This window comes from Sitophilus oryzae, unplaced genomic scaffold (assembly GCF_002938485.1).
Source record: "Sitophilus oryzae breed Bouriz unplaced genomic scaffold, Soryzae_2.0 scaffold_1081_pilon_pilon, whole genome shotgun sequence".
Lineage (NCBI taxonomy): Eukaryota > Metazoa > Arthropoda > Insecta > Coleoptera > Curculionidae > Sitophilus > Sitophilus oryzae.
In genome coordinates, this window is record NW_022145706.1 from 2,105,960 (window position 1) to 2,127,307 (window position 21,348).

Here is a 21,348-nt window from a genome sequence, read left to right on the forward strand (position 1 = left end):
AAAAGTTTAATTAAATCAACCGGTCCTTTTGTGAGAATAGGTAATAATTCAGTTTTAAAAAGATGTAACTCAAAACAATGGAATTTTTGAACATTTTCTAAAATAACTTAAAGTGTATGCAGTGACTCGACTGCAGCGATATTATTTTTTTAAGTTTTAGTTTGTGTAATGTAAATTCTAGAGAACCGTTTAGTAATATATTCTGACTTTTTATAAGTTATAAATCATAAAAGAATAAAAATGCCATGCAATCTAAGTGAAATTAGTCAAGAGAACTAAGAATTGGCTATAACTAAATTTAACTTTTCTAACAACCATTTAACTAATATTGTCCATATAATTCGTTCATTTCATTAAAAACTAAAAAAAAAACTGTTTAAATATTTGTTAAAGAGGATCAATTAATATGATTCCAGTATTCAAACTACATTAACTGACTGTTTGCGTTGATTAATAATAATTGCTCCAAATACTAAAAAACTGAATTTTGTATGGGCATTAGACAGTGTGATAAAAAGTAACACCTTAAAATGATATTTCATTTTTTTTTAATAAATGCTTTATTTATAACAACAGAGACTTTAATTTGATAACTTATTGTTATATTGATTTCTGACTCAAATCCACATTTATTTATAATAATTTATTAACGAACACAATTAAGTATGTAATTAATTAGTATATGGGCGGAAATAATGGTGTTATATTTAATTAATGGTATATTCTTTTATAAAGATTTAAAAGTCTTGAAAATCGTTCTCTAAAAAACATAACATTCACCGGTCAACGTATCCTCGAAAATGTATGGTCAAGAAAAGTTGAATCAATAATCTTACACGCTTTTCTTCATTTGAAAAATTCATATTTACAATTTTTGTTTATTTTAATTTACAAAGTTTGGATGTGGCAGCTTCACATTTATAAGAGCAAAGACGATTGTTTCCATGGCTAACTAAGTGAAATTATTTAAAACTGATAAGAATTGGCTATAACTCGATAATTTTTCGAAGAAAATATATTATAGCTTATATCGCTGAAAAGCTTAAAAAACGGCACTTTTTATAAAGTCATGGCCAACTATGGTTTCCATTTAAAAAAACATATGTTTGTGTCAAATGTCAAAAATGACAGGTTTTAGAAAAAAACGGAGGACACAATCTCATTAAGGATGTGATTATCTACAACTTTTATCTGAAAACTTTTTGTCTAAAATAGCTTATAATGGAATTAGGGACAATTTTTAAAATAGCCTAATAATATCTAGTAAGTCATGAACTTTTTCAAAAATCTGAAAGGCGCATATTTATGACCCCACAAAACTGCAATTCTTTCCCTATTTAACCGACTCTCTATCTCCAGTAGTTTCCGAGATACCCATAGAGAACATCGTAGGAAACTCACCCTGTAGAATATGAATTTAAAGGAAAATAGGGAGAAAATAGCCTATTAAAATTTAGAAAAATATCTAAAGACCGAGGGGCGTCTCACACAGAAAACACTTGATTAGAAATGTAAACAAAAATGTATAGAACATATATCCGCAACTGTCAAATCGATAGGTCGCAATGATTCCAGATCATTTCGTCAATCAGACATCCGTACCACAAGATTGACAAAACAAAAAAAAATACTTCACTTCACTGTTAGTTACTCAGTCACTACAGTTAGTCACTCTAGTTTTTCTATAAAACTTAAATAAAGGCTATAAACTAAAACTAATCTGACATATTCAAGAGTACTTTTATTGCACATGTTCCATAAAAAAAAATTACATAAGTGTATTTACATTAAAAATGCAGGTAAAATGATACGATATATATGAGAAAAAGGTAACGTGAAATCACAACACCATTTCGATAAAATTTCAAATTCACAAAAACCTAAATTTTGTAAATTCGAAAAATTTACCATGGGGTCTTATGGCTAGTTGTCCTCTAATAGGCTCAGAAAATAGTTAAAACCTATCTTACTTTGGCCTAGAACTAAGACAAAAACTCCTATACTTGATTTATGTATTCAATCATGAAAATATGATACTGGTACAGACTAATACGACAAAATATTTTTTGAGCATTTTTTTCAAGGTTGTAGTGAGATTTAGAGTTGGTAATAATTACAGAAAACAATAAATTAATAGAAAAAGGTATAGAGGTAATGCTTATAAAAATATTTTGTTTCCTATGCGGTTTTATCTACAGGTTAATCCTTCTAGTAGTAGTGTCCGGGTCCGGCAAGGTAAGCTCCTGATCTTACTGCGTTGTGCGCAGCAAAATGGTAAGCTTTGGCGGCTTTGACTTCGGGAGTTTCAACGGGTTGGCCGTCTGGTCCGATGGTAGCTGGGGGTCCGTAGTATCTGTGGTAGGGTTCTGAGTACCTACCAGCGTCGTAAGCACCAGCTGAAAATAAAAAAAGCAACATTAAATTATACTAAATGAAAAAAACACTTTATAATTCTGCAAAAGACATAATGAAAAGTAGAACTTAAATCTTAGAGAGGTAGAGGAACTATCCTCCCAATGATCATATGATAAAAAATGAAAATATCATTATCATCATCATCATTTTCAGCTTATTCAACCATTTCCAATTTTGGTTTCGCTTTCCTCACATACTCTCTTTGTAGTTGGGCCCATTGTCGTCTATTGTTGGCTATACGGGCCCAAGTTATCCTTGCCTGAATTCTTAATATCATAGTCCCACCTCAGGTTCGGTCTTTTTCTTAGGCCTCTTAATTCCTCGTAGGTATCATGCTGTAATTTTTGTGCTCCATCTGTTGTCCCTTCTTCTTGCCAGGTATCCTGCCCATTGTTATTTGAGGTATTGGACTCTGTGGATGACATCTATTACCTGGGTCTTTTGTCGTATCCACTCTATTCTTTTACGGCCTCTTTTGGTTATTCCCAGCATATTTCCGATATTCAAAACCAAACCAAAAATGAGAATATAGCGGTTTATATATCGATAATAGGTTTTTATCTTTTTCTCTATCTCCTCCGTTAACTCTAGAAAAAGTACGTTAATATAATGTCTCAATTGGGCGGATCGTTGTTCTCTATTCCTCGCTATACAAGTGGATAACTAAGATGAGATTTTCCAGTTCATCAAATGATTAAAAATGAGTTCTTCTCGAAATGTATTCAAAGTAGGTACCTAAAGTAGAGTTGTTTATTTTGGTTGAAGGTCTTGTGACTTTACCTGTCATTAAATGGATATTGGTACGTTGTTCTGTATATGAAAATCGCATTATTCTTCTGGAGACACACATTTCGAAAGCATCTATTTTTCTTCTGTCCGCAGTTTTCTGGGTCTAGGTCTCAGATGTATAAGCAGCTATAGGAAAGAAGGAGTCTTTCCATAGAGAGGTTAGTTTTATTGTTGAGTTACTTGCTAATCTATACCGAAATGAAATAATTGCTAATATACGTCTGATTTCTTCATTACAGCCTATCTTGATTGTTATAAGAAATTGAAAGGTAATTGAACTTTTCGACCACTTCAAAACCATCAATCCCCATATGCTAGTTACTATGCTAGTTACCATCAATCCCCATATGGATGTTACTAGGATTTCGGTCTATGGTTTTTATAAAATTTTAAAAAAGCAATGCTTACAGTTATCGTAGTATGGTGATGCTCCAGATCTAGAGCTGGCTTCGGCTAAAGCAGCCAAATGGCTAGCTCTGGCGGCTTGGACTTCGGGTGTTTCTACTGGAACTCCATTGGGTCCGATTACTGGCACGTGGTAACCACCATACACGTCACGACGTCTGCGGTAGTGGGCACCGGCACGTGCAGAAGCTTCAGCGTGGGCCTGGAAGTGAGCAGCTTTGGCTAACTGGACCTAGAATAATAATGGAATATGTATAATGATATAATGTTGTATTTAAGATGTATAGTTAAAAAAAATAGCCAATCGCAGAAAAATATCTCTTAGAACAGCATTTTTTAGCAGATTATTCTAAATAGAATGTATTACCACAGGGTTCTCTTCCCATATGACTTGAAGTGAGAGTGGTTTTTGCTTTTTGTGTGTATCTGCATCTAAACTTTTAGGTAATTTTGTTGAAAATATAAAAAATATAGAATGTCCAACGATAATCTCATAATATCTATTTTTTAACGCGACTAATTGATAGTGATTATATTTTTATATATCAAGGATAATAATTATTGGGTGTTAATATTAAAAAATATTTACCAAATATAAACAACTATAAAATAGTTCAAATATTCTTATCAATTTTTATGGCGATATATATTTTAGTATAACATAAAATAGTTCCAATATTTTCATTATCTTTGACTTATCAGATTTAAACCTAAACTGAATATTTTTGAGAGAGCTGTTGTATGATTAAATAATCAACAAATAGAACACATATCTACACCTGACACAGGCATGTCAGATTTTATCAATCATAATATGGACATTCTATGTCAGTAAATATTGATGTATGTTGGTATCCAATGATAATCCATCGGAAAAAATCTATTTTTATATTGGCAGAAAACATAGAATCTGCCAGTTTAATTTTTCGTGTTTCGTTTTTCAATAATAATATATTGTTTTATTAGGAGCAAAAATGACACTTTTTGCGGCAACGCACTGTACATTTGACATATGCCTAGGTTTTTGCCTAAATGACTTTTTTATATTTTTAATCACGTCGCAAAAATTAATACTTTGGTGACGTTTGAAAAAAAAATGTTTGCGTAAAATAAAACATATTCTTACTTCGGGAGTATCAATAGGATATGGTCCAGCTAAGACAGGTGCAGCAATAGCAGGCAATGGTGCGTAAACACCATTTCTATGAGCAGCGGCGGCAAAATCTCTGTAATGTTGTACTTTAGCAGCGGCAACTTCGGGTGTGTCCAAAGGAAGGGCATTATGACCTAAAATATTTGTTTCCAATTGTAAATAAAATAAGTTAGTTTTTTTATTATCAAGAAAATAGATTTAAGACAATAAAGAGGCTTTCTTTAGCGTCTTAGAAAGCATAAATAAGTAAGAAAAAACACGAGTTATAATAAAAATTAGTTAAAATCAATTTAAAATATTTTTTACAAACCTAAGGCTTGTACTGGAGCGACGGCATAAGGTGCGTAATACGAAACTGCTCCACCTCCGTAAGCTGAGGCTACGGCAGCTAAGTGATTGGCTCTAGCGGCTTGGACTTCGTGTGGTTCTACCGGTACACCATTGGGACCTATGACAGGGATGTGTTGGGGACCTAAGTAAGCAGCTGAGGTTGCTGCCACGGCAAGGGAAATGAGAATCTGTAAGATAAACGTATCAATATTAATTAAATATTTGTTTATTATACTGAACAGAAAAAGAGAAGATTGTAAAATAGTAATAATACACATGATTGCCTATTGAGCTAAAAACTCCCTATTAGATTAGATTAGATTAGATTAGATTCTTAGAGGTGGCTTTCGGCCTGATCCACTGCGACCTTCTCAGATCTATTGTGGTCCTCTTCCCTTAGATTACATTCTCCAGTCCCTTTTCACAAAGTATAGCAACTTGGAGACTGAACCCTCCATGTAGCTCCCTGGCAATGGCCTATCATTGCCTATTACCGAGAACCGCACATTTGCCAGGCTGTCACACCGACATAAAATGTGTTCTGATGTGTCTTGTCCAGATTGGCAGAAACTACACATAGCTTCGTCTATTAGTCCCATCAGCTTTAGGTGCCTATTTAGCTTACAATGCCCTGTTAGTAGACCTAGTACAGCTTTGATTGTCTTTCTGTCCTTGCTTATCAAATCTGCCGTGAATTTTGGCGAATGTTCTACAATGAACCTTTGTGTTGGCCACCCATCGCTCCGTGGCCATTCTCGTGACTGCCTTTGCAACGCCGCAGAAGTGTTCTGGTCCTATGAATGATGAGCCTTGCTTGACCCTTTCATCTGCATTTTCGTTACCCTTGTGATCCCCGTGCCCTAGCACCCAGGCCAATGTAACAGTGCTACATTCGCCTAAAGTATTCAGAGCACGCACACAGTCCCACATTAGTCTAGAATTGACCTCCGCGGAGCCGAGTGATTTTAGCGCCGCTTGGCTGTTTGTGAAAATGGCCACAGAACGATTTGTTCTTTGTTGCCTTATTATTTCTTCTACAAAATAGTGGATTGCCGTTATTTCTGCCTGGAAAATTGTGACATCCTTAGATAGGCTTACGTGGAAGGATCTCCCTTGTTTCGGCCCTACTATCCCAGCTCCTACGCCTTCTGACGTTTTTGAGCCGTCTGTAGACCAGATTGCCTCAGCTTGAATCGGTACACCTTTACTTCAGTCTTCCCTTCCTGGTATGGTTATATTAAATTTGTTGTTGAAACTATACCTTGTAGCTGTTGCATCAATTGGTAATCCCAATACTTTGTCTGATTTAACTTAAACTTTTTTGCAGATTAGAGTTGTAGTTTACGGAAAAGCGTGTAGAATACTGGTTCAAATTTTCTTGGCCATACAGTTTCGAGAATACGTTGACCGGTGAACGTTACTTAGTTTTTTTTTTAGTTTTTTAGAGAACGGTTTTCAAAGAGATGTTAAAGAAGTTAAATTTAGATACTCGCGCATTATTAGAGAGGTTCTAACATGACTTACAATATGACACACCACCCCTCAATGAAAGAAACATTAAAAATTATTTATATCATAATTATGTAGACTTATTGTATACAGGGTTGTTCACCACATATGACACAGAGTATTCTAGCTAGACGATGAGATTTTTACAAATTGTAAGTTTTGGGTTCGATGAAGGACTATTAGAGGTACAATTTAAAAATAACTTTACAAGATACAGAATGTCCCAAATAAGTAAAAAATATCAAAGTTGTATTTTTTTAAATGGAACACCCTGTATATTATTACATTTTTAGTTTCTACGATTAAAATAAAGGTAAATTTAATTAAGGTTTATTATACTTAAACCTTACCGTTTTTGAAATATTTTCAATTTTGTGAAATTGCAGTAAAAATTTTAAGGCTTCATTTCTCCAAGGGTATCAAAGTTTTTAATACGAAATATTTACTGAAGTTTATTTACTGATCAGTTATTGTGTTGCAATAATAAAAATAATACTACCTTATACAGAGTGTCTAAAAATTTATTTTAAATAATTATTAGCTTCAAACGGCAATAACTTGTTTAATTTAAATCGAACACCCTGTATATTTTACGAGAATCAGATGCACAATTTAATTGTCTATCAAATTATATTATACCATTTTTTACCTATCTCTTTAAGTTTCCGTAGAAAATGCATTTTCTTGTAATTTAGAACTTATTTATCAATATACCCATGGACTATTGACATTTTAGATTATTTTTAAAAAATTTTTAAAGAGTAAAGATCATTTTAAAATTTTTAAAGAGTAAAGATACTAATATTGTCCATATAATTCGTTCATTTCATTAAAAAATAAAAAAAATTGTTAAAGAGGATCAATTAATATGATTCCAGTATTCAAACTACATTAACTGACTGTTTGCGTTGATTAATAATAATTGCTCCAAATATTAAAAAACTGAATTTTGTATGGGCATTAGACAGTGTGATAAAAAGTAACACCATAAAAATGATATTTCATTTTTTAATAAATGTTTATTTATAACAACAGAGACTTTAATTTGATAACTTATTATTATATTGATTTCTGACTCAAATCCACATTTATTTATAATAATTTATTAACGAACACAATTAAGTATGTAATTAATTAGTATATGGGCGGAAATAATGGTGTTATATTTAATTAATGGTATATTCTTTTATAAAGATTTAAATAGTTTTCTTTTTGCATACAAATGGGCTAGTAATATTATCGTTTTGTTAAAAACGATAATATTACTAGTCTATTTATTTTGTACATTTGTTGCTTTAAAACAATCTAAAATGTCAATATTCCATGGATATATTGATAAATGAGGTCTAAATTATTAGAAAATGCATTTTCTACGAAAACTTGAAGGGATAGGTAAAAATGGTATAATACAATTTGATAGACAATTTAATTGTGCATCTGATTCTCCTAAAATATACAGGGCATTCCATTTAAATTAAAGAAGTTATTGCCGTTTGAAGCTAATAATTATTTAAAATAAATTTTAGACACTCTGTATAAGGTAGTATTATTTTATTATTGCAACACAATAACTGATCAATAAATAAACTTCATTAAATATTTAGTATTAAAAACATTGATACCCTTGGAGAAATAAAACTTTAAATTTTTACTGCAATTTCACAAAATTGAAAATATTTCAAAAACGGTAAGGTTTAAGTATAATAAACCTTAATCAAATTTACCTTTATTTTAATCGTAGAAACTAAAAATGTAATAATATACAGGGTGTTCCATTTAAAAAAATACAACTTTGATATTTTTATTTATTTGGGACACTCTGTGTCTTGTAAAAATATTTTTAAATTGTAGCTCTAATGGTCCTTCAACGAACCCCAAACTTACAATTTGTAAAAATCTCATCGTTGAACTACAATACTCCGTGTCGTATGTGGTGAACAACCCTGTATATACAGAGAGAGGTGGACCAATCGCATGTCCCACCTCGATTACCTGACCTATCCATTTTAGATTTTTTTATGCGGTATGGTTAACAATACACAAGATTTACAAAATAACTTATGAATTAAGAGAGGACTCGAAGAGGCTGTACAGAAGTTTAATTAAGTCGGCCGGTCGTTCAGTGAGAAATAGCTAGAAATTCAGTTTTCAAAAGATGCATTTATGTACTCAAAACAATGGCGGATTTTTTGAACATTTTCTAAAATAACTTAAAATGTATGTAGTGATATTATTTTTTAAGCTTTAGTTTATGTAAAGTAAATTATAAAGAGCGGCGCGGCGGTTTAATAATATATTTTGTCTTTTTATAAGTTATAAATCATAACAAAATAAGAGCACCACGCCAACTAAGTGAAATTAGTTAAGAAAGATAAGAATTGGCTATAACTCAGTAATTTTTTGAAAAAAAAACATATTATAGCTTATATTGTTTTATATGGTTTTCATTTAAAAAACATATGTTTGTGTCATATGATATGTCAAAAATGGCAGGCTTTAGAAAAAAAAAACGGAGAATACAAACTCATTAGGGATGTAATTATCTACAACTTTTATCTCAAAACTTTTTGTCTAAAATAGATTATAATAGAATTAGGGACAATTTTTAAAATAGCCAAAATTAGTGTTTTTCGAAATATCTAGTAAGCCATGAACTTTTTGAAAAATCTAAAAAGCGCATATTTATGACCCCACAAAACTGCAATTCTTTCTCCATTTAACCGATGCTCTGTCTCCAGTAGTTTCCGAGATACCTATTGAAAACATCGCACAGTGCTTCGAACATATGGCTCTAGAGGACAAAAATCCAAAACTTCTCTTTTATTGTAAGCAATTGATTCAAACTAGGTTTATTTGACACAAATGATGAGTACTCTCATTGTACTAAATGATGATGTTCTTAGTCCCACGTTTATGAAAAAAAAATCTTATAAATAATAATAATGTTGGAGTTGTCTTCCATCTAAGCAAATAATAAGTTATAGTATGAAAACGGTGTAAGTATTAAATAAATTCCTGTGATAAAAAAGAATTGAAATAACATTAGAACATGATTCCTACAATACAAGCCTAATATAAGATAAAAATGTTTTTCTTTAATGAAAAAGAAACATTAATGTTATATTTAATTAAAAAAAAACTTAAGATACTATAAATTTACTTTAGGACAACAAAATGCATAGATCGTAACTACTCTGATTCAGGAGAATCACTGCTGACAGAATCTTCCAAATTTATAGTATCAAATCACAGGTAGATGAAGTATCCTCACATATAAGATATTTCTGTACATAATTTTCTAATATGTTTTTTTTTTTCTACTTTTTCGCGTTGTTACTGTTCATTTTGTCGGTACGAGGGGTTCGGATGTTAATAGTTACCTCTTTAATAGACCATATCCATATATTATTTTTTCCTTTTCTTGGGTATGAGATTTTATACAAATTGAAAGATGGACACTTTTTTTATGCGACGTTTCGCTCCAACATAGTGGACTTTTTCAGGCACAAGTGGTGTCTCATTTGACTGGAAGGTTCATCAATATCTAATAAGAACATATTTTTTGAAATACAAATAATTTTGAGTTCTTGTCCTTATGATCAAGCCAAGTATTAGCCAGATCGGCATTGCTTATCAATTTTACTCCATCTGAAAAGTATTATAAAATAAAGTTCGTCGCAAGCACACGCAGGTGAACTATACAAAAATTAAAAGTGTATGAATATGGCAACAAAATATTCAATAAATACGATATGTTTTGATATGTTTTTTTTAAATGCCTTTTTGAAGTTTGAAAACGTAAAATTTTTATACACATTTAAGAATCATCTTAAAAATAAATAAAAAACTAAACAATCACGAACCTGTTTAGAAATAAATTTAAAAGTACATACCTTGTTTAACAATATCCATAGTGGCTTTCAATTAAGTACGTACCCTTTAACTCCATAATATACAGAACTACTATGAATGTTATTCGTTTCACTGATGAGATAATGATCGCAAAATTTATTTTTAGTGAAAATATTTGCTAACAAAAACGCTGTTTATGAAAAATAATATACAGGATGGTTGAACATTGCTATAAGTATAAAATTATATATTCAGATATTAGTAAATTTTAACTTATTTTTTGATTTTTGTCCATGGGACGAAGCACTGTGCATCGTGGGAAACTCACTCTGAATAAAAGAAGGTTTTTGATAAATGCATATTTTTTAAGTGAATATAATAGGTATATTTCTTTCAGGAAACGTAAATCAGAAAAAGCTACGCGACAAAGTATAATGTTAATAAAAACTAGATTGGTTACATATCAATGACGTGCCATTAAAAAAAAACAAAGTTGTAACAATAAACAAGAGCGTAAAACATGCCCCACTTGACCAGTACCACTTAATTAAAGTAAACAGTAGCTGCTCAGCGTATATAATTACGCTATACCTAATATTTCCTCAACTTTTTCAAGAATTCTACAATATATCTCAGATATAGTACGCAGATAAAGCATTTAGCAAACAGGATAATTCAAACATATCGTAAACTAGTACTAGCTACTAAATACAATGGTGCAAGGCCAAGATATAAAATGCACTTGGGCGGGTCAATTTTATGTGAATTATGGTGGCCTAACAATTAGCGATAATTCGATTAGAATAGATTTATTTAAAAATAGTAGGTGTCCAATGAACTGGAAAACAATAAGGATTATTTATGAGTCATAAACAATGTGTTACTGTTCGCCAAAACACCTACTTAACTACTGAGAAATTTTAATTTATCGCCGATTGGATTTCCTATTGATTATTTTTGTTTGGTAAAATAGGCATTGTTATTTGTATGTCATTAGTGTACTATGTTTATCATACTAATGAAAATCAAATTCCTAGATGGTTTTAGATTAATTACACTATAGTAGAAGCATTTATCTATTCTACGATAGTGACGTTATCAAGCCTTTAATAATGATGATTTAAATGTGTATTCATGTCAAATTAAAAGTAAACAAACGGTTTATTTCCATTTTACTCCTTTTTGTACGAACAAACTATAATGTCCCTATGATGGTTGTATTAACAAATACACACACCGGAAAAGTCTAGGGATATTACAATTTTATCCAGCCACCGTCAGTAATTTTATTATTTGCATTTCTGATATATTAAAATTAAAATAAACAAATAGTTTACAGGACGTATTGGAAATAAAAATGCGAAATTTACCGAATTTTTCAAATTTACCTTGATTTTTATTGAACTCAAAAAAATACACACATTTTTTTTATTCTAAACTGTGAATTAAAAATAAAAAAAGATAAAACCATTTTTACTTAATAAAGGGTATGGCCTCCTCTACTGTTCATTACAGCCCTAAATCGTCTCTCCATGCTCCTGATCAGGTTGTCGATCTCTTCTTGAGGTACAGCCTGCCACGCTGCATTCACGGCCCGAACCAGATCCCTACGAGTTTCACGAGGCATACCCATTCTCAAAATTCTTCTTTGGACCGCGTCCCATACGTGCTCGATGGGGTTGAGGTCAGGAGATTGTGCCGGCCAGGGTAAGATGTTTAATTGATGAGCATTGATAAACTCACTTACCACTCTGGCTGTATGAGGCCGTGCATTGTCATAGGCATGAGAATGAAGTTTCTCCCAAAATCATTGGCATATGGTAACACGACAGGCTCAAGAATTAAACCACGATATGTGATTCCTGTTAGAAACCTTTCAAGAAAAACGAGATCGGTTTTTCGGCCTAACTGGACTCCTCCCCAGACCATAACTGTTCCACCTTGATAAGGGTGCACTTCCTGAACATGATCCAACCGAATAAGATTTCCCGGTTCTCTCCATACCCTAAGCCTTCTCGAATCCGGATGAATTCCAAAGCGTTACTCATCCCTGAAGAGAACATTGGCCCATTGTTCATTCGACCACTGAAAATGATCTTGAGCCCACAAATATCGTACCTCTCGATTTCCTCTCGTTAAGGGTTGAGCTCTCCAGGAGCGTTTGCTTCTTAAGTTGACCTCTCTAAATCTATTACGAACAGTGTCAGGACTAACGGTTACATTATGTGTCTCCTGGAGAATTAAACTAAGCTCTGGTGCTGTAAGAGTCGGTCGGCGTGGAGCATTTAATTGTAAAAAATGATCTTGCTGTGGGGTAGTAATGCGATGTCGCCCTGTGTGCCTTTCAGCAACATCACCACTTTCACGGTAGCGTGCACTTAATCGCGATATTACACTTTGCGTTGTATTTAATGCTCTAGCTACGTCGATTTGGCGCATTCCAGCTTCGAGCATACCCATGGCCTTTAGCATTTCGTCTCTGTTAAGATGTCTACGCTCCAAAATGTTTAATACTAAACAGAGTTATTTGAATGAATTCTGGCCAGTTATCATAAAAACATAGCCAGTACAGGTTAAATTCGAACAATTGATGCTAGGTGCTTTTTATACATTTGACAAAAAATGCACAAACACTTCTGCAAATATCCCAAATTTAGAAATAACTAGTGTGACTACTTCGTTTCAATCGAAGTAGAAAGAATCGGCCTACAAATATGTGGTTGTTTATTCAAAACATTTATTTTTAACTTTAATAAAATTATATCCCTAGATTTTTCCGGTGTGTGGATCTCAAAACCCTCCAGGTTTAGATATTTCTCTGAGAAAATTATCCACCCAATAAATATCATAATTATTAAAAAAAAACTTGAATAAAGCTGGTATTGATCCGATCTCAAGATATGCATATTTAACTTGTGCTAAACGAAAATGTTAAAAGGTATCATTAATATGTGGGTATTTACTTTTTTTATCTGATCTATTTTGGGAAAATGTTGTTTTATCATACTTCCTGGATCAGAACTTCTTCTAAATCAGGACATTGAATTTTTTATCGCATTAATTGGGAATTTGGTTAAATATCAAGGCTATATCAGCACCTCCAACGCTAAAAATTCATTAAGGTATGTACCAAAACTATTGAACAAAAACACATTCCATAGGAAGAAAAATCGGTAATACGTTTTGACAGGGATTCTCCTATCTCTCCTCTATATACTAAATATTAACATAAAATCTTGTCAAAAATTGTTAGTATTGAAAGAGAAAATGTGAAAAGCTTTTAGGTGCCTACGCCAATTATTTTTACATTAAAATTTAATAAAAATACCTATTTTAAAAATTGAGTTGTGTATCAAGACATTTTACTTTATTTTTGACATTAATTTTGATATTTTTTGTAAAGTAGTTTAGTAAGTTTTCTATTTTCTAAATTATTACACGGTGTCGCATTTAAGCACAGTTTAAATAATTATACAATATGTATAAGGTATACCGAGTGCGTTTCGAAAGTGGCTCGCCCCTATTGACATGTCATATGTCAACTTGTGACATTTCAGTTTATAAATTTCAATCGAGGGTGCCATGGCTGTGTTAAATACACTAATTTGTAATAAAGGAGTCTTGGAAAAACAGTTTGGATCGTCTAATGTTTTTCGTGTCTTGTTCTGGCCGGTGAAGAGATACCGAAATCGTATTTTTAATCATCACTCAATTTTTTTCAAATAGAACAAGGGTGGCTCATTAGCATATTTGGAAAAAGCATTTTTACGAATAATTCGGTACCACACACTTGGTATTTCGAGTCAAATTTTCGTTATGAACCGCGTGGTACTATTTAAAATAAACCATATGCAAAAATATTAAAAGTTGACATATGATATGTCATTCTCTTCAGAATGTCCCATACAGGATTTTTTTGGAAAGATGAATCCGCCACATAGGTATAGACATTTTTTTTCTCATAGTGTATTCCGTCTTTTCATGAAGATCCTAGTCACTTAATGAAAAAAACTAACCTAATAACATAACTAAACTGCTAACCTAACCGACGCTTCATGAAGCGACCTAGGATCTTCATGAAAAGACGGAATACACTATGTGACTACGATATACAGGTTGTTAACTCGACAGTTACTTATAGGGGAACAGAATGGCAACACTGCCTATTGAGAACGCATGCATTATTGATTTTTCTGCCGACTCGTCCCATCGCGTCGCACATTGGTTCAGATTCAAAAAAATCGAGGTATAGGGGTCAAGAAAAAAATTTCGAAAATTTCAACAATGATATTATTTTCAATAGATGATGGGTCCCTTTATTCAAATTTATCACGATCCACTTTTTAATCGTAATAAAAAAGCGTACAGGAATGTTGTTTTCGTTAGATTTTGTAGTTTAAATATATCAGTTATTTGCTGATAATGGTTTAGTGTTGCTAATATATTTTGGTTCTTAATTCAGAGACTTGGAAATAAATTAAATTATAATGGATTTTGAAGACCAAGGTAAGTACTTTTTAAGAGAATTGTATTAACTTAAATATTTTTTTATGAAGCGAGTAGTTACCACAAACATAGTAGGAGCGTTTTTTTGAAAAAAATTAAACTTTGAAATTGCGTATCTTTAGAACTCCGCAGATCTCCGCTTCTGTATTTTATAATTTTTAAAAGGTATTATACCAAGTTTAATTTACCACAAGTATCTTACCCCAAGAGACCCCGAGGTAGATGATATATAATTAGAATTTTAAATTGACTAGTAGACTTATTTTTGTTCCATGAATAATTTCTTAAATTATTATACTAATATTTTTTGAGTAACTCTGGAGTGGTAAAAGTGTAACTATAGAGACTCACATGTTCCACCCGTACTCTATTCCTTTTATTTTTAGGAACAATAAGCCGCAGATCAATATGTGAGAGGTTTTTGAAAATGGGTTTTAATAATAGGTCAGAAGCGGATATTATTGATGAAATTATTTCATTTTTGTGTGATAGTAATATTCCTAACATATTATCAAAAAAAAGCAAATTGAAAATTTTGTTTATAAATGGTCAGAAAAGTGGAGGAAATGTAATTATACTTGGAGCAGTTTTATTTCCAACAATTGTCTCTGGCTGAATAAAAATTTACTTCAAATGGAAGAAAATCAATCTTTTGATGACCCTGGCCCTTCAAGATGATTTTTTTTTCAGAATTGTCCAACTCCCAAAAAAATAAGAGATCAAAAGTATATATTGCCAAGGAATTAATTTATAATATCTTACAGAAAAAAACATGTTTTTTTATTCACATAATGCTGCAAATATTGCATTATTGATTTTAATTAATGGCAAAGATTAAAAATCAATTTATTTCTAGGAATTAGAGATTCTTACATCACACCTCTGAAGTTCTGGCATATGCTACAGTTTCTAATTTAAGGAAGGAACATAAAAATGAGACGGCAAAAGAAGTCAGAATATTAATGTCAATCGGATAGTGAAGAGGAACTAGAAGAAAGTGGTGGTGAATCATGTCATGAACAAAATGAGTTTGAAGACTCTATTTAAGGTATATTGCAATTTATGTTTTTTCTTTAATTTAGACCAGTTAATCTAATGGGTATTCTTTTTTTGACTAGGTTCGAAGCATTTTTCAAACCATAATTTTTGAATAAAATTCATAGAAAATCCCCATTTGTTATTATTTTTATACTAAACAAACATAGTCCGAAATATATTTTGTTTATTCCTTGGACTATCTTTGTCATGTTAATAAATCCGCCATTAAACCTACTAAATCTTGAATTTGTAATAAAATTAAAAATATCCTATGCGCCACTTTTTGGCAATCGGAACCACTGTGCATCGTCTATCGACGAGCGGGCCGAGGTTGCCATATTTCAACCAAAAAGCTCTTGCCGCGAGTAATGAACAAATTAGCAACCTGTATACATAATATTTATAACTGTGATTTAAGTATGGGCACACAAAAGCATATCTTAAAACAAAAGATATACCATAGAAAAGAGCTGATGACACCATGGTTTTGCTGTACAAAAAATATTATCTACTTGAAAACCTGTAACTTTTTACCCTATTTTTGAAACTAAAATAAAATTTAAAGCTGTCTGTTTGACGTGCCATTTTAGTCTACTTTTACGCAGCAGCAAAAAAATTAATCAGGAATCTAAAAAAGATGTTAAAATTATTTTGAACCTTGGCAGTTTCAATGCAGTAATATTATACAAAACTTTATGTTCTTAATTTATAAATTTATTATAATGAAATTTTGTAAATCTGGTAAATGCATTTTCTGTATATGTTAATTGCAATTATATCAGTACCTAGATTACTTACCTTCATTACATATATTTTTCTTAATCAAGTACTAGTTTACTAGTAATGATATTTTTTGTTTTCATTTACCATACGCACTAAAATCCATATTCAAACGTTCTTGGTGAAATGATTGAAATCTAGATCACAATTATTAACGAATTTTTTACTATTGCTAACTATTAATAACCAGAATGTCAACAGTTAATATCAGGTAGGTAGTTCATAACAAAATTAAAGCAAATCTGTAATTAAGTGGAATATAACAACTCATTCGTCAATAAGGTATTAATTTATTATTTATCGAAACAAGTTCAATCGATGCCAGATGTAAATTGAGTTGTAGTATTTTGTTAAATAGTAGATATTTCAGTATTAAATATGACAAGAAAATCGGTCAATAATATTGGTATTAAATTTATTTTTAATTTTGAAGGTTAATTGTAATATATTTATGTCTGGAAAATTAATGTTTATCGATTATGTTTAGAGAGAATAATGAAATGATTACAGATATAAAGAAAACTATTATACAACATGCAAATTAGTAAAAGTTAAAATTCTGGAGGTAAATGTTTTAATGTAGGTAGTTTTCTGGAAAAGATATACAGGACGAGTCTTAAATAATTGTAGATAATTTTAGTGCTGGTAGTTCTCGATAAAAGAAATATGTTTTCTTTTTACCGTTTTTCAAATAAGTCCAAAATAACCGAGTTGTTTTACTTCGAAAATTAGAGAAAAAAATTCGCTGAAATTTTGAGAACCACTGGATTTTTTCTGGGTTTTCTTTCTTGTAAATTTAACCTACTAACTATGTTACCATATTATGATGATATTGTGTTTTTAACTAAAAATTTAAAAAAATCCTAAAAATTTTCCAAAAAATTCTAAATCTTTAAAAAAAATTGCGAAAAAACCTCATCAACGTGGTTTTAGGGTCGAAATATACTAGCCCTAAAAAAATTTGCACTTATTTAAGACTCACCCTATATTGAGCGACCAACAATGATTCGTAGGCAAAGAATAGTTAGTAGGCAAAATACTGTGTAGAAAATTTTAAAGTTCGTGTTTGGTACTGATGCAAATACAAATTATCGATCAAAAAATTACTGTTATATTTGTGAAATCAACATATTTTTCAATGTAAGAAATTTCTATTTTTCAATACTATGATGTTCAACAAAAAGATGGAAAAAAATGTCTATATCTATGTGGCGGATTAATCTTTCCAAAAAAATCCTTTATGGGTATTTCGCCACTGCATTGCAAGAAAATTTACAAAATAAAATAATTATTTTTTGTAAACACTTCTGCGTTAAACCTAAACGGCCGCTGCTTGTCAGAAGTTATGTTTACAGTAATACAAATTTGCCTAACAAAGAAAAAAAAATGCTTAACGTTTCGGATATAACTTAAAATTTAGCGATAAATTTTACATTGGTGAAACATCTAGACCCTTAAATGTTAGAATTAAAGAACATAAAGATTATTTAAGAAAGGGAGATGTTCACAAATCTAAGATTTGTCAGCATTCTTGGGACACAGGGCACAGAATAAATTTTAATAACGCCAAAATTATAATGAAAGAAGCGATAGCCTCTAAAAGAAAAATAAAAGAGGCTTTTTTAATTCAATCTAATAAAAATAAATGTATTGCTCATGCATCTGTAGATGTTAGTAATGTATGGCAATCGCTTCTTTGATTTTAAAGAACAATAGATACAACAAGATAAACAAACGTAACATACGTAAAATTTAAAAATAATCATACAGAAAGTTTGGGGCTTTTTGGTTTTACCTTATTAAGTAATTGTTATCAGGTAGTAATTGTTAATTTTGAAGTTTAAATATTAAGTTAAAAATGTCATTTTAACAGAACGTCAACGGTTTCTTGTAGACGTATCTGTTTTAAAAAAGTAAAATGTTCTCGAATAGTTGAATTTAAATATTTTAAATAGTTTTTTTCTTTATTCTTTGTATTGTTTTGCTTCCGACGACGAAAAGGGATAACTTTCCGAAACGTTAAGCATTTTTTTTCTTTGTTAGTCAAATTTGTATTACTGTAAACATAACTTCTGACAAGCAGCGTCCGTTTAGGTTTAACGCAGAAGTGTTTACAAAAAATAATTATTTCATTTTGTAGATTTTCTAGCAGTGCAGTGGCGAAATACCCATATGGGATTTTTTTGAAAAAAAGATGGAATGAAATTTCCTAAAAACCAAGAATAACAGAATAATCCCGCAATGGATATTCCCAAAATTTACATTACCTTATACAGGGTAATTTTTATGGTGTCGCCAATATCGCAATTAAAAGGCCCAGAGGAAAAACATGATATGCGCCCTATTAAAAGTTATCGAGTATTTGAAACTCGAAAAAGATGGTGGAAAACACCCTTTTACCTGTGTCGGCTGTTTACGATGTAATTGGACAACTACCGAGTTAATATTTTGTAACTAACTCGAAAATATTTACGTGTTTTATAGAGAGCATCGGAGGCTTTAGGAATTTCATGCTCGACTGTGCAAAGAATAAGTTCCAGAGGAATCGTGAAAGATAAAGAACAAAAAGCAGCAAAACAAGTCACAATATTCGTTTGTCCCCTGGAATTCCTGCTTATAACATCCATGAACATATTAATAGAGGACGTATTTATTCATTGTATACACTGCGGGTAAGCTACAATAAATTTGTCATTGTTTAAGGTTTTGTTATTAAATTTGTTATTGTTAGTTTATAACCAGAGATATAAACAACTCATGGACCAAGTCAAGAAATACGTGAAAACCAATATGGCACCGAAAATGATGACGAAAGTTTCAAACTTCGCAAATTAAACAGTACTAATTTTGAAAATATATGTTTATTAGAGTAGCCAAGTAGTAATTTTAGACAAGACTGGATCGAAGACAGAGAGATAGAAGACACAGGAAAAACAGAGAGGAGATATGCCTGACACTCATATTTAACCATTATTCTAAAAAAGTTAAACTTAAACTTCTTAAACATTTTCATCAAACAGTAAAAAATCCTCCATGTTTTTTTTTAAATACAGGGTCGCAAAAATCGAAATACACACAATGTACCTTAAATGAACGGTTTCCGAGTTATTGACTTTTTAACATATCACTTAAACAACTTGATTTAATTCATTTGAATGGCATCATTAAATGAAACTGAACATATCAAAATGAATTAAATCAAATTGTTAAAGTGATATGTTCAAGTCAATAACTCGGAAACGGTTGGTACGTTATTGTGGTACATTATGTATGTGGTATATTATTGATTTTTGCTTAGAATTGAAGAAAGAATTGAAATATGCAATAATTTACAGAGGGTTCTATTTAAAAAAATAAAACTTTGATGTGCCACGACTTAATGATCGACCCTGTATACTTAAATTTATTACTCGCTAATAGAAATTTAAAAATCCTATAACTTTTGTATTTAACTTTTTGCGGTACCTCCTATATTTTACCTAATATTCAACCTTCTCGATACATAACAGCGACCCTGTATATTTTATTAAATGCAGAAAAAATCACTATTATTTTTAATGCATTCTTTTTTTCAAAAAAATCTTTTATTTTCTCCAAAAAAAAACGTTTATAAAATAATTGGATTTTGAAATTTTAAAAATAAGAAAATAAAAAAAAACATTAAAAATAAAATATTAGACGTAGATATAATAAACGAATCACAGTAAGAAAAAGAATGCCGCAAAATCACTACGCACTATATCACTACATCACACTGACATAAGTACTTACCAAAATCTTCATGATTGATAGCACTTTAGTTGGAACTCTACCTCCTAGCACTTAGGACTGTTGAGTTGGTACTGATGCAACGGAGCGACCCCACCCGGTATATATAAAGCCCCCCAATGTTCAGCCACATCTGAAGAGCAAGGTCCCTTTCACTTAAAGATCTTGACAATAACGAAAAATGGAAATCAAAGAAAATTGTCCTTTAAATTTCAGTCAGTCTTTTGTTGCGGCTGAATCGAATTTGAATAATATTTCACCTATGCATTAGATGCCGAAATTTTAGATTTTTTCTTGATTGTATAATGTCAGAGAAAAAATCAATTTGAAATATATCAATTTATCAAGAAACCATACCTATGAAATCATTTGAATATAAGTTTTTGGCTTGCGTCGTGTTTGAATCAAATTTTAAAGTTTTCTTTATCATATTTGCAAATTTTTGTGAAAAGTTTAACAGTAAAAATATTCAAAAAATGTATATACTTATGTAGTGGATTCATCTCTCCAAAAAATACTATATTATGGGTATTTCGCCACTGCAAGAAAATCTAAAAATTAAAATACCTAGTTATTTTTTGTAAACACTTGTGGCGTTAATTCAAACGGAAACTACTTGTCAGAAGTTAGGTTTACAGATATACAAATTTGCCTAGCGAACAAAAAAATGCTTAACGTTTCGGAAAGTTTATCTCTTTCCATCGTCGGAAGCAAAAAAAATACAAAGTATAAAGAAAAAAAAAATATTTAAATTTAACTATTCGAGAACACTTTAGTTTTTTAAAACAGATACTTCTACAAAA

The 21,348-nt window shown here is 31.1% G+C and overlaps 1 protein-coding gene across 1 annotated transcript; it reads right to left on the bottom strand.

Annotated features, from left to right (window-relative positions):
- Window positions 1–1,721: 1,721 nt before the first annotated feature.
- On the bottom strand, window positions 1,722–20,661 carry LOC115880594 (cuticle protein 18.7-like). Its single transcript, XM_030897870.1, has 5 exons — window positions 20,549–20,661; window positions 5,073–5,280; window positions 4,736–4,896; window positions 3,613–3,841; window positions 1,722–2,396 (listed from the first exon to the last, which is right to left on the bottom strand). The coding sequence occupies exons 1-5, from the start codon at window positions 20,558–20,560 to the stop codon at window positions 2,209–2,211; spliced, it is 798 nt and encodes a 265-aa protein (XP_030753730.1). The 5' UTR covers window positions 20,561–20,661; the 3' UTR covers window positions 1,722–2,208.
- Window positions 20,662–21,348: the final 687 nt, after the last annotated feature.

Bases quoted from the DNA above. Each gene is read 5' to 3' on its own strand.
- LOC115880594 (XM_030897870.1), bottom strand. The intron at 4,897-5,072 runs GTTTGTAAAAAA...CAAATATTTTAG, and splicing joins CGCTCCAGTACAAGCCTTAG to GTCATAATGCCCTTCCTTTG. The intron at 3,842-4,735 runs GTAAGAATATGT...TTATTATTCTAG, and splicing joins ATCCTATTGATACTCCCGAA to GTCCAGTTAGCCAAAGCTGC.